Here is a 14221-nt window from a genome sequence, read left to right on the forward strand (position 1 = left end):
GCAGGCACCAAAAGAAAGAAGTATAGACCTATATGTCCTGAAGTGGAGATATGTCCAAAACATATTGTTAAAAGCAAAAAAATCACACAATACTTAGAACTTGATTCAACTACATCAAATGGTATATGCTGTTATATATGTGAACACGTAGCAAAAGGCTTGAAAGCAGCCCATACAGCTGCTAGCAGTGGATGCCTTCATGGAAGGGCGTGGTGATGCGGTTGAAATGGAAGCAGATTTTCATGTTTGTTCTGTATCCTTCAGTACAGTTTGAATCTCTTCCAGTGAGACTGCAGCCATATACTACTCATGTAACATATTTGCACAAGAAAAATATGTAGGTGTCATAATGATTGGTTTTGAAAATTAAGTCCTTCACAGAATAACCAATATATATGTATATGTATAGTATAAACTTAACATCACATTATTAGACTTCAAATTACTGTCCTATTCTCATTTAAGAAATTCCAGTTTAAAAAATGCATTCATACCACTGTGACGTACTCAAATTCAACGATGTACTCTGGCAAAACAAGGTCATGATCAAAGACAAACCACTTGCACTGCCGAACGCAGCAATCACAGTTTCTCTGTCCCATGATAGAATCTGGAGCAAAATCAAAGACAAAAACAAGCAAAGCAAATAAACACTCTTCAGAATGAAACATAATATACTTTTTTCATTTCAATGTAGATTAATAAACAACCAACTCAGTCAGTTCCAACTATTATGTTATTGAGGGTTTTTTTCCTTATTTCTTCCCACCCCACTAGAAAGTTTCTTAATTCTATAAATACTTACTGGTAGTCACTCTTTGACCACATAGACTAGTAGGGTTTAATTTTATTCATATCCTTTTCCTTTTCATACTTTTTCACTTCTCTATTCAATGCGTGTCCATATAGCTTTGACAAATATATTACTCTAAAAGCTTTGTTGTTAAAAGTTGGGTGAGTTTTTATCTTTTGAAATACATATTATATGTAAATATATCATATATAAGATATATATGTGTGTGTGTAAAATATAAAATAAAATTGTACAAAATAAAATATCTACACACACGTATAAATGTCATTGAGGTAGGGAATAGAAAAATAGAAGCTCATTAGTAGCTAGAGACAGATTTTGTAGAAAAGTTTACAAACTTTGGTAGGTAGAGGTTAAACTGTAAGCATCTGTATTATACAAACATTTCGTATTCAGAAAAATGAAAGCACATTTCTCTGCATGGCAGACATACTTAGTAAATATTTTTGAGGAATGAACACTGAATTAACCATTGGATAGTTAGCTCGACTGATGGAGTCCTCTTCATGAGCCTGAGCACTCTGGCCAAGGAAAACCTTTGTAATGAGGAGGATGCCTAAATATGAAAAAACAGAAATCATTTTTAACAATAATTCATTTTAGTAATTTTCCAATATCACTTTCCTTATTGGCTGCAGACTCAACTGTATGTTCTGTAAAGGCAGAGATCCAGGCCCTCTTGTTTGCTACTGTATAGCACATGGCATAATGCTTGATGCAAAATACAAACTCAATAAATACTTCTTGAATAAATGAAACAGTTATCAAGGAGGATTACTGTGATTATATTAAGCAAAGCTTTACAGAAAAGGAAGAAGGAATGAACATAGTATGTTAGCAATGTTTTTCATGACGTAATTTAAAATAAGAAACTTTTTGTTGTTATTAACTGGGTAAAAATTCATCTCCATGTCATCAGCACCTAGCACAGAGCTTAGATATAAGAGGCACTCAATACATGTCTACTGAATGGATGAACATTTCTTTTTCCTTTAGATTCTTAAGGAACTTTGGGATTCACTCAATCCTAAGGATCTCTAGGAGTCACTGACTCCTATAGGGTAATTTCCTTTTTTTTTTTTTTTTGAGGAAGATCAGCCCTGAGCTAACATCCATGCCAATCCTCCTCTTTTTGCTGAGGAAGACCAGCCCTGAGCTAACATCTATTGCCAACCCTCCTCCTTTTTTTTTTCCCCCTTTTCTCCCCAAAGCCCCAGTAGATAGTTGTACGTCATAGTTGCACATCCTTCTAGTTCCTGTATGTGGGACGCCGCCTCAGCATGGCTAGACAAGTGGTGCGTCAGTGCTTGCCTGGATCCGAACCCCGGCCGCCAGTAGTGGAGCATGTCCACTTAACTGCTAAGCCACGGGGCTGGCCCCCCATAGGGTAATTTCTTTTTTTTTCTTTTTTTTTTTTTTAAATTTTATTTATTTATTTTTCCCCCAAAGCCCCAAGAGATAGTTGTATGTCATAGCTGCACATTCTTCTAGTTGCTGTATGTGGGACGCGGCCTCAGCATGGCCGGAGAAGCAGTGCGTCTGTGCGCGCCCGGGATCCGAACCCGGGCCGCCTGCATCGGAGCGCGTGCACTTAACCGCTAAGCCACGGGGCCGGCCTCCATAGGGTAATTTCTAATCACTAAGCATAAAACATTCAGATGACTTTTTTTTTTTAACTATATACAAGTTATAAAATGTAAATTGAGAGAAACTAATTATTTTGGAAAGCATATTCCAGAGGATCTAGAAAAACATTATGAAGTATTTCTTAAGATGGGAATGGAGCAGAATGAGAAAAAAAGAAGCAAATGGTTTTTTCAAATAAGGAGTTCTTTCTAGATTCAATAATCTGCTTAATTTTCTAATTATTATTAGCTGAATGAAAGACTGCAAAACACATATAGTTTAGTTCAGCATGAATCATTTTAGCAGAGCTATAGTCTGGAACCTAGACTTTCACTCTGATAGAATTAAGTTAACCAAATTTCTGACTACCCAATCTTCAGTAGGTTGGATAGTTGAGACCAAAGAATAGGTGTCCCTTTCTCCCTGACCTGATCAGTTCTCCTTATTATATATTCCTTGGTAATATGCACTAATACTTCATCTTTGTAGCTCGTATGATAAGTGTAATCTTACATTTATTTGTGTGATTATTAATGTTTGTAAGCATCATAAGGGAAAAACTGTGTCTAGTTTGCATACACTGTATCCCTATTACCTGCCAGGTGCCTAACACACAGTAAGCACTCAATAAATGCTGGTGGAACTGAAGAATGAGCAGTAGGAGAAGGTGGGGCAGGAGACGACATGATGAGCTGGTCTTTTTCCCCAATCTGTGGGTACCAGGGAATCTCTCCCAGAAGTGTCCTACAAATTGGCTCATGTACTTTTATTTATATATATATATTCAAGATGCAAAGTACTGATAATTATTAATAAATTAAAATACCAAAAGTTAACCTTCTATAAGGCAACTTATAAAGCAATCTATACACTTCACAATTTGTCTTTAGCCAATTTTAGATTGATAACTAGATTTTCTTATCATCTTATATTATGATCATTAAGGACAAATAAAGCCTGCCTTCCTGAGTGCTTTATATTATGATTATTGCATAAATGGGCCAAGTTCTCTTTTCTCTATCCTATGAATTTGGGGTGTGTGGTGGTGTGTGTGTGTGTGTAAAACATATATATATATGTTAAGTTTATTTTTAGGACACAACTTAATGAACAAAAGCAGACTGTGACAAGTGTTTGTTTCATATAAGTTAGGTTAAATATGAGTAACAAACGAGTCTCATCCTATTAATGCTGACACACAATAATCACTCAGTAAATATTTGTTGACAACTTGACTAAAGTAATAGATCAGACAGTCATGTATCACTACACTGGTACATACTGAATAAAATAGGTTTCATAAAATCTTCCGGGTTGATAAAACCAAATATTAAAAACATTATGAAAATAATAAATTTGAAGACTGAGAACTTAAAAGTTCTGAAATACTGTATACTTGTATTACCATGTCTGAGGAGCTCACGTTCAAGAGGGTTTTTCTTCTCATCCTTGTACTTTTGCTGTAGAAATTCAATTCTGGGACACTCACATATACTTAGGCTATTAGCAAGAATAACAGCTTCTTTTCTGAGAGGCAGCTGTAAAGAAAACACAAAGTTTGAGTATTTTTACAAAATTGACAATATTTCAGCTTCCATACAGATGGTTTATTATTTTATGTTTACATTTCTGGGCAAAGATAATGCAGGCCAGGTTCACTGAAAAGAAGTAGATAACCTTCAGGTGCAACTCCATTCTGTAAAGCCATTTATTTATGTTAAATTTATATGCGAATAGGCTTATTGAAAGTGACCTAGAACAATCTTTGTTCCTGTGAAAGCAGCCAGAGTCAAGACTGACAGCACCGCGCGGAGCAGGAGCTACAGGTCTGCACGTTGTCCATGAGACTCCACCAGCAATCGTGCACAGTCCAAAGAGAAAGTCCTGTGGGAATGATGTATCACACCAGTGAAGTTTCTTATTCATACGATACATTTCATTGTGCTAATGCATGGAAATCTCAGTTTGCATGGTGACTAGATTTTTTTCTTGAATGTGTTTTATCAGAAATATTCATCTTATTTGTTGTGAAAGCAGTTCTAAAATGCAAACAAAAATCTCTAGTTTTAGCAGTAAAAAAACTAGAGCTAAGAGAGATTATATGATCCATTCAAGAACAGAAGTAGAAATTGGCAAAGTGGTGATTGGAACTCATGTCTATTCCTCCTTGTCACTATCTCAGAGTTTTAAAATTATTACTAGTTTAATATTAGTAGCCAAATTATTTAGAAAGATATCTTTTCTATAAATGCTGAATTGCCTATATATTTTTTCTTATTGAAACCTGAACACTAAAATGTGGCTCATATGACGACAAATTCCACATCCCAGTAAGTATAATCTTCTCAGATTTCCAATGAACATCACTAAATATCCATTAGATACAAGCTATGTGCATGGCATTGTGAGGCAATGGCATGGCCTTGGCCCTCAAATAAGAGAGAGGAAGATGGAAACTATCCCAATAATTAAAAATACAAGGCATCACCAGATGTGTCAAATAAGATATCCTTTTTTAACTGAAGTGATTAAGAATGAGTTTGTAGAGGTAATGGGATCATGGCTGGGTTTTGAAGATTAGACATAATTCCAATAATCAGAAATTTTAAAGGAAAGTATTTTTAAGAGGAGGAAACATATGAAGGTATAGAAATAGGGATGATTGCCATCCATCTGTCTATCCAATTATCCATCAATCATTCATCAGATTTCTACCAAGAATCTATAAACAAAGTCCCTGCCCTCAAGGACTTGTAGAAAAATGCACACAAATGATTACATTTCAATATAACAAATGTGCTACAATAAAAATTCTCGATTGCTGCTTAAACAACTTCCACTTAACCAATTCATAGGATTAAGTAATATTTTCCACTCTCTCTATAACCCATAGTATGGTGACAGTTCAAGGATAAGAGGGTACTTTTAAAAATACTGATGTACTTTAGATATGCTACCCACTTGTGTTGGACGCTTACCAAAAATCAGTTAATTTTGTTCCTAAACTTGTTTATACTAGCTGTATTTGTTATTGAAATTATGTGCATTACATAAAGCAATGAAATATGAGAAAGAATGCGAGTTGTTTCTATGAAAACTGAGTGGAAAGCTTTGGTAATGTTCCATAGAGGCTAATTATTACAAATTTCTGTCAAAGCACGTGTAGGTGAGGCAAATGCAAAAGTCTGGTGGTGGCAGGGAGGATCATACAGATTAAAACTAGATGGATTCTTGCACTCAAGTTGCTTTGCAAGAATCTTTAAGTTCATGCTCAACTTTAAAGAAACCAAAACTAACATGTGACGTGGTTGTGGCTGATGCAAGAAAGCCTGCCCGGAGTTCCAATCTCCTGCTCGATGGCTTTGGCCCTATGTCAAAAGATAGACGAATGTAAGTGTGTATGTTTTAAGTTACACTAAAGGGTCTTTAAGGAAATCATTTATCTATAGTTCTCCATTTTAATTGACTTTTTGATAAATCTGTAAAGTAGGTAAGAGGGCTCCTACTGTTTGAGAAGTCAGGAAAGGCTTTACAGAGGAGGAAATCCTTGAGTTGAGACTTGAAAGATAAATTTGCCATAAAGAAAAAGTAGAAAAAGCATTTCATCAAAGGGAGGCATGGCATTGAGGTGTGGTTAGGAGAATCACAAGTAAAGTGTGCATACTTCATTTAGGACATGTGGTATATTTGGTCATAGGGAGTTAGACTGAAGCTAGATTGTGAGGGTCCTTCAATGCCAGGCAGAGGAATTTGGACTTCATTACCATAAGTAATGCGCAACTATTGAAGGTTTCTCATCATGAGCACAGTGCAATGTGCGCTATGAAAATAATGTTTTAGGAAAGATTAATTTGTCTGTACTGTTAAAGGTGGAAGGAATAGAGAGCAAGACCTAGGGCAGGGCTGCATATTAGGAAACTGCTGGCAAAGATTAGAAGGAATGTTCAAAGTGGTGGCAGGTAACGGGCATAGGGAGGGAAAGGAAGAATGAAGTGATACAGTAAAGGAAGAATCCCTAGAAATGGTAAATGATTAGATGTAGAAACAATGGAAGTGGAGTGGGAGTGGTCAAACATAATTTCAAGGCTTTGAACCCGGTCAGTGGAGGGAATGACAGCATTGTTGGTAGAAATAAGGAAAGAAGATGAGGAGAGAGTTGCTTATGAGCAAAAGATTGAAGGTTGGTTTCAGATATATTGTATAAGAAGATAAAGCAGATGAACCACACAGGAATGGCAGCTGTGGGTGTCAAAGCAGAGATCAGGAGATGGGCTGGCTGAGAATGCACATTTTGGACAAAGCCTAAATGGAATAAATGATACTCCCTATGGCTATTGACCAAATCCTCGGGTATCAGAGAGAATATCTTCATCTTCCCCACGCCAGGCAGCCCTCTGCCTTACAAAGACACTGCCAACGTAAGCCAAATTCTTTTAAACTGCTTACACAGTTCATCTTTTTAATCAAATCCCATCTTTTAAACAACGCAGAACATAAATTTGTATCTTTACTTATTGCGTACACATCATAGCATAGAAATCTAGTTTATCTGATCTACCTGCTACACAGTGATTTTTCTAGCCAATTACGTTCCCCCATTTCTAAGATCTTAACAATGAGAGTAATTGAGGGTATGTGGAGAGAGAAGGGCAGATTAGTAAACTTTAATCTTATGGTATTCTCATGTTTAGAGGCAAGAGGAAGAACAAAAAGGAAACAAAGACAGGACGATCAGAAAAATAGGAAGGATAACAATAGTGTAATATCATAGATGCCAAAGGCAAATTTCAAAAAGGAAAGAGCAGTCAATAGTATCAAATGTTTCAGACAATAATGGTAAATTTGATCAAAAACTTTCCATATGTCGGGAACTGGTCCAAGAACTTTTTTGGTAAATTTTAATAATACATTTTATTTAATCTAATATATCCAAAATATTATCTTTTCAACATATAATCAAAGAAATTATAGTCTTTTTTCTGTACTAAGTCTTTAAAAACTGGTGTTTATTTTAAACTTCCAGCACCTCTCAGTTCTGGCTAGTCATGGTTCATATGTTCAGCAGTCACATGTGGGCGGCGGCTGCCAGACTGGACAGAGCAGTGCAGAGGGCCATTGGGAGGATTAGAGGTACTGCATCTCCTCTAGGACATGCAAGAGCTGAGGCCCTGGCACAGTGGCTGCCAGGCAGAAAACACACAGAAATGTTAGCTCCATCCTTCCCCCATCCTCTGTGCCCAGGATGGTTCACAGTTCTCTGCGATGACCCTGAGCCCTTCACTCTGCCTTCTAAAACCTTCAATTCCTCACTTCCTTCTTACTTCTCCTCCAGAAAGCACCGTGGGGACACTCTCACCACACAACCTGCTGAAGCCGCCATCTCTGGCCTTAGCTGCTGCAGTACTTCCCCAGTAGGGCCCCATCATCTGCCCCCACTCCCTCCAATCCATTCTCCACTGAGCAGCTGAAATGCTTTTGTGGTGATTGTTTTTATTGTGGTAAAAAGTACATACATAAAAGCTCCCATTTTAAACATTTTCAAGTGTAAAATTCATTGGTATTAAGTACATTCACAATGTTGTGCAACCATCACCACTATCCATTTCCAGAACTTTTCTTAATCCTAGAAAGAAACTCTGTACTCATTAAACAATAACTCTCCATCCCTCTATCTTCCCCATCCCCTGGTAACCTCTATTCTACTTTCTGTCTCTACCAATTTGCATATTCTAAGTACCTCATATAAGTGGTCCATTTGTGTCTGGCTTCTTTCACTTAGCATAATGTTTTCAAGGTTCTTCCATGTTGTAGCATGCATCAGAATTTCATTCCTTTTTACGGCTGAATAATATTTCATTGTATGTACATACCACATTTTGTATATCCATTCATCTGTTGATGGACATTTGGGTTGTTTCCACTTTTTGGCTATTGTGAATAATGGTGCTATGAACACTGATGTACAAGTATTCAAGAACTTTTTAATGCATGTCTCACTAAATCCTAACAACAACTCTGTGAAGCAGACACTATTACCATCTTCATTTTACAGATGAGAAATAGGCACAGAGAGGTGAAGTCACATAGGTGGTGAGTAGGAAAGCCAGGACTGAAATGCAGCAATACTATCATTTTATGTATATGCCATGACATGAAAGGGTTAGGAAGCACTGCTCTGTACCGGCGTGTTACAGCTGCCTCACTGAGAGGGTGGAGGGCCCAGAAAGGTTGATTGGATATTTTGGAGCTCAGAAGTGACCAGGAATAAAGCAATATCAGCAGCAAGGTGGGGACAGTGAAGTAGAGAATAAAGAAATGGTGGCAATAAAAGAGAAAAAGAAAAACAAGATGATAGCTAGAAAGCACAGCAGTGTTCAGTGAGTGGATTTTTTCAAGATGGAGAAAACCTTGAAGAGTTTAAAACAGATTAAAGAAGTGGATTTCAAGATCAATAAAAGAATCACAACATTAAAGTAAGATGCCTCGAAAGATTACATAGATAGTCAGGCAGAAAAAGTAATTAATGGACTTGCTCTGGTATAATCCAAAGAAGGAAGATGCTGTACTTTCTATGATAGCACTACGCTTTTTGTGACACAGCAGAGGTTTGCTGTAAACACAGATAAAAGGAGTGAGAATCAAACCATGCTACACCAGCGGCAGGGCTTCATTCATTAGGGAGAAAGCACCATTCTGAGTGACGTTTGATGCTACCTTGCTTGTTTCACTGTCCTCAAATCCTTTTTCAAGTATGTGTAGCAGACGCTTTTTCTTCACTGTAACTTCAGGATCAAACACATAAAAAAGGCATTCCAGCATCTTTCGATAGCTCCTTAATGGTGATTGAGACAAAAAAAGTTTGAGAATTGATTTCAAAAAAGCTTAACCATAGATAAGATGACCAAATGTCCTACTAGGATATTTCCCATTTATACTGCATGTTCCAGCGTCATTGTTAAACCTCCACTCCCCCTCAGTCTCAAAAAGACCCCAATGTGGATAAACTATGAAGTCACCCTAGTCAAGGGAGATGCATAGCAAGGAAATATTTACTAACAAGGTATATTTTCAATATTGTAAAACAGAAAGATTTAAAACAGAGAGACTTTTTTACAAAATAAAATCAGACTTTTGTAAAAATATTCCTTATGGAATTTAACTTCTTACTCTGAATCATGCATATCTTCATTGTCCAAAAACTTTTGGAATTTCTCTTCAAATTTTAGTCTTAGAATACGGTTGTTAACTTTGATGACACGTTTTACTGTCACACCTGTAATACCATATGTTCTGAAGTCCCAGGTACAAAAACGTGATACAATTAATTCATAGCAGGAATTAAACCTATATGGGAATACAGAATACATACAAAGAAAATAAGAGATTTTTCTTAAAATGCTGAAGAACACAGTTGCATATGATAAAAGTCATAGCCCATATTTTATGTTTTTTGCTAAAGACATATCATCATATAGTAGCTCTGTTGTGGTTCACACTGGGCACACTTATTAAGTCAATAAAAGATGCCAAACTTTGAAACATAAAAATAATAGTTCTTTTATTAATTATTATATATTTGTTCTGCCTAAAAGATATCTTGGTTGAGCAAGCCTCTATTACTGAAACTCTTTCTTTTTTTTTTTAACTCTTTCTTTTTTGGCTTCAGTGAAGCTACACATTTCTAGCTTTCTTATTGGCTGCTCCTTCATGGGTTTCTTTGCTGCTGCTTTTTCCTCTGACAGACTTCTAAATGTTGGATTGCTCCTGAAATCAGTCTTTGGCTCCCCTGTTGTTTCCATGAACACTATCTCTGGGTGATTTCATTTGGTCCTTTGGCAATATACATAAAAAATATATAAAATATATTTATATAAATACACACACACACACACACACACATACACACTGATAAACTCCAACATTTTGTTTCCAGACTTTATCTCTACCTAACTTAGCTGGATATACCTAGACTTGAACTTTCAACCACCTGCTTGATATGTTCACTGGCATTTGTACCAGGCCTTTCAAACTTAACTCAACCAACATCTGCCCCTAAACCTGCTCCTCCTGAGTGTTTTCCATCGCCATATGCAGCACCACCATCTAACTGGTAGTTACGTTAAAACCCCAGGAACAAACCTTGCCTCTTCTCTTCCTCACCAATATCCAATTCTTCAGCAAGTCTCTTTGGCCCTAAATCTAAAGTACATGAGGAGTTGGGGGATAAGATTGATGGTGTTTAAGGGTACAAATTTGTAACGAGTAGTAAATAAGCCATAGATATCTAACAAATAATAAAATGAATATAGTCAATAATACTGTACTATAATGATGTAATGTGATAAATATTGCTTCAATGGCAATCATAATACAATATATAAATATGTCAAAGTAACGTAATGTACACCTTAAGTTTACAAATTGTAACATGTTAGATTTATCAAATAAAAAAAATACACCCTGAATATGACGCTATTTCATCACCACCACTGTTATTACCTTAGTCCAAAACATCACCATCTCTCAGTTGGACTATTGCAATAACTTCATAACTAGGGATATGGAAGTGAAAGAGGCAGCTTCCTGGCTCTCGTGGAGCCTATATTCCAAGGGAGTTGGACAAAAAAGGAACAAAACTTAAATACAGTCATTTCTAAACTGATGAGTGCTTTGAAGAAAGAGAGGCTGGAGTAAGGAGTGGAGTGGGGGCTACTTAAGATAGGTGTTCAGTCAGACCTTTCAGAGACGATATTGAGCTAAGAATTAAAGGAAACAGAGGGGCCAGCTATGTGAGGATCTCAAGAAAATGTACTGAAGTGCTCATTTGTTCTCTGCTGCCCTCACCTGGCCATGCTCACAATAATTCTGGCCCTGTCTGAAATAGCACAGAATGCAGATTAAGATGAGATTTAAAAACAGATCAATTTGAAAAGGAAGTTAAGTGATCCTATATGGGATATATTTGCCTTTGATGAGATGTCTGGTCCTCACCGGCATAATCAACTGGGGCCTGAGCATGGGCAGGCTAAGTTCACAGAGGTGAGATCCTGATGGGTGGTCTCTCTCTAAAACTAACTTCTGAGCTCCTAATTTAGAGCATTTGCCTTTCTCTGAGCAAAGACTGAATCAGCACAGCTAGGAGCTGCCCAATTACTCCTCCCTTAGAGTTGAAAAGTGAGCTGCCCAAACCAAACCCAACCCAGAGGAGCTCACAGTCTGGTAGAGGAGACAGATATAAACAAGAGTTACAGTCCAGCATGATGCCGCTAACTGGTTCGGAGGTCTGGCTAAACAGCCACATTGCCATGTGCAGTAGGAAACCTAAAGTCTCATATAGAGAGATCATTTCCTGGGCCTAAATCAGTACAAGTCCCCCCTAAATAACATGCGCTGGAACCACAGAAGCTCTCATTATTACTTGCACTCTAATTATTGTTGTTATTATTCTTGCACTCTGATAGGAACTAGTGCTGTAGGTATTTTATGTAAATAAGGTTTTTGTTATATAGTAACAAAAGGGTAATCCAAAAGTATCCTTGGGGCCGCCTCCGTGGAGTAGTGGTTAAGTTCCACGCACTCCACTTCAGAGGCCTGGGTTGGCGGGTTCGGATCCCAGGGGCAGACCTACTCCACTCATCAGCCATCCTGTGGCAGCGACCCACATACAAAATAGAGGGAGACTGACACAGATGTTAGCTCAGGGCTAATATCCCTCAAGCGAAAAAAAAGAGGAAGATTGGCCGTGGATGTCAGCTCAGGACGAATCTTCCTCAACAACAACAACAAAAAAGGATGCTTGAGAGTAATCAAGAATAGATGGAAGTGATAAATGGACAATACCAGCTTCTAGTTTGATCCCCCAGGAATGCAAGACCCAGGAATGGCATAGGAAGCTCCATGAAGTGTGATCCTTTTATAGAGCTTTTCTTTGTCTGGGAACTCAGCAGCTGAGCCCTTTTTTATATGGAATTCCTAGAGCCCTGGAGATAGGGAAGCCTGGTGCTAAGAGGAGATGGGCTCTGTGCCACCTGGGGTCCTAGAAGTAAAGCAATTCATTCACCTGGCCATGCTGGGATGAGAAAAACTCATCCAGAGAGTGCTAGAATACTGCTGGAAGAGGGAGCACTAGAACTATGCTGATGGAGAAGCACTGCGACTTTCCATATTATCAGTACCTCATAGAGGATGACAGCTTCTCACAGCATTGCTGAAAATGTGCCACATGCACTGGGGAGTGTGCCATTACTGGCTTAAGGTATATGCATTTTAGTCTGAACCTAAAATAATGACTTTATATAAAATAACATCTAAATCTGCTACACCTTTCCTTCAAGGAGTCCCATAGATGTAAAGGCAAAATTCAAACTACTAGCCCAGCCTGGAAGACCCTTAATCAGGGTTCTCCTGGTAGTTCTCCAAATGTATTGTACTATTTCCACACCCTTTCACATGCTGTTTCCTCTGCCTGGAAAGTCCTTCCCCTAATTCTTTGTCTACTTAACTTCTATCTCTCCTTCAAAATTCGGATCTAAGCATCTCCCTCAAGTGTCCCCACTTCCAGAAAACTTTCTCTAAATCCTCATTCTGCTTTGATATTTACAGATCTGGTCCCTCCTACATTCTCCACACCTACATTGTCCACACCTGCAATTATCCCAGAACTTATTGCTGTTTCGTTACAGTAGTCTTCCACACCAGATTGCAGGCTTGATGAGAGCAGGAACTATGTCTTATTAGACTTTTACCCCTAGCACCTAGCATAGAGTCTGGCCCACGCTACAAGCTCAGTGGATGGATGCTGGGTAAGTGAACAAAATAGAAAAGATTCAAAGATTAATATGATGCAGTTTCTCTCTTCATTGAGTTTATAAACCAACGGAGCAGAAAAGTAATCAGACAAGTACAAACAAAATTATAATAGAGTATAAGATAGGAGAGATACAACTCAGTGCTATGAAGATTCAAAAAGAATAATAATAATAATGATTATATCTGATGGCGATGACAAGAAAATCCCTCACAAAAGAATGGCTCACGATGTCAGCCTTGCAGATAAAGCAAGTTTTGACAGGCAGTGATGGAGTGAGGGTAAGGGATGCAAGGCATTCTGGGGAAGGAAGCAGAACAGACAAAACGACTTATGTGATGGTGGACTCTGTATGTTCTAAGAGCACGGAGGCACACACAGTTTGTCTGACTCTGAAGGGGTTTGAAAAAGAGTTAGGATAGTTTGGAGACCATACAGTGAAGAACATTGACTGTCGAGGTGAAGAGTTTGAATATAATTTGAAACGTAACAGGTTACTATGAGAGGCTTTTGTTTTGTTTTTAACAGAGTGCTCTCTGTGTAGGAAGCATGCCAGCAGGAACCACATGGGAAACCATTTAGGTATCTTTACTGATAGATTAGCCAATACTGAGTGCCTACTGCCTGCATACACTGTGCTAGATGTTGTAGCAATAGTCTAAGAGGAAGGTTATAATGGCCCATGTGCAGGTGATTTTGGTCACAACGGAGGAGAGAATGAATTCAAGAGACACTATGGAGGAGAACCTGTTGGTCTTGGCCTGGTTGGATGTGAAGATTGAGGGAGAAAGTGGAGCCAAGAATGGCTTTAACATTTGTTGAGCCCCCATGACTGAGAAGATAGTTGTTCCACAAACAGGAATGGAGGAGTGAGAAGGAAGATGTGGTTGTGGGCAGGAAGAGGTAACAAAAACATAAAAATTAAGAACTAAGTATTTTCACATTACCTTGTCTAATGCTAGTAATAATCTTTT

The 14221-nt window shown here is 37.9% G+C and overlaps 1 protein-coding gene across 1 annotated transcript in view; it reads right to left on the reverse strand.

Annotated features, from left to right (window-relative positions):
• The window catches only part of LRRC9 (leucine rich repeat containing 9), a 122676-nt gene that overhangs the window by 67850 nt on the left and 40605 nt on the right, over nucleotides 1–14221 (reverse strand). Inside the window, exons 11-15 of the mRNA XM_087448426.1 lie at nucleotides 9608–9784; nucleotides 9155–9272; nucleotides 3846–3978; nucleotides 1248–1370; nucleotides 495–610 (exon numbers count right to left, since the gene is read on the reverse strand). Coding sequence (XP_087304552.1) covers nucleotides 495–610; nucleotides 1248–1370; nucleotides 3846–3978; nucleotides 9155–9272; nucleotides 9608–9784 — 667 coding nt within the window. The remainder of the gene's footprint in view (nucleotides 1–494; nucleotides 611–1247; nucleotides 1371–3845; nucleotides 3979–9154; nucleotides 9273–9607; nucleotides 9785–14221) is intronic.

The sequence above is a fragment of the Ceratotherium simum genome, chromosome 24 (genome assembly GCF_057802395.1).
Source record: "Ceratotherium simum simum isolate JZ-2026a chromosome 24, ASM5780239v1, whole genome shotgun sequence".
NCBI lineage: Eukaryota > Metazoa > Chordata > Mammalia > Perissodactyla > Rhinocerotidae > Ceratotherium > Ceratotherium simum.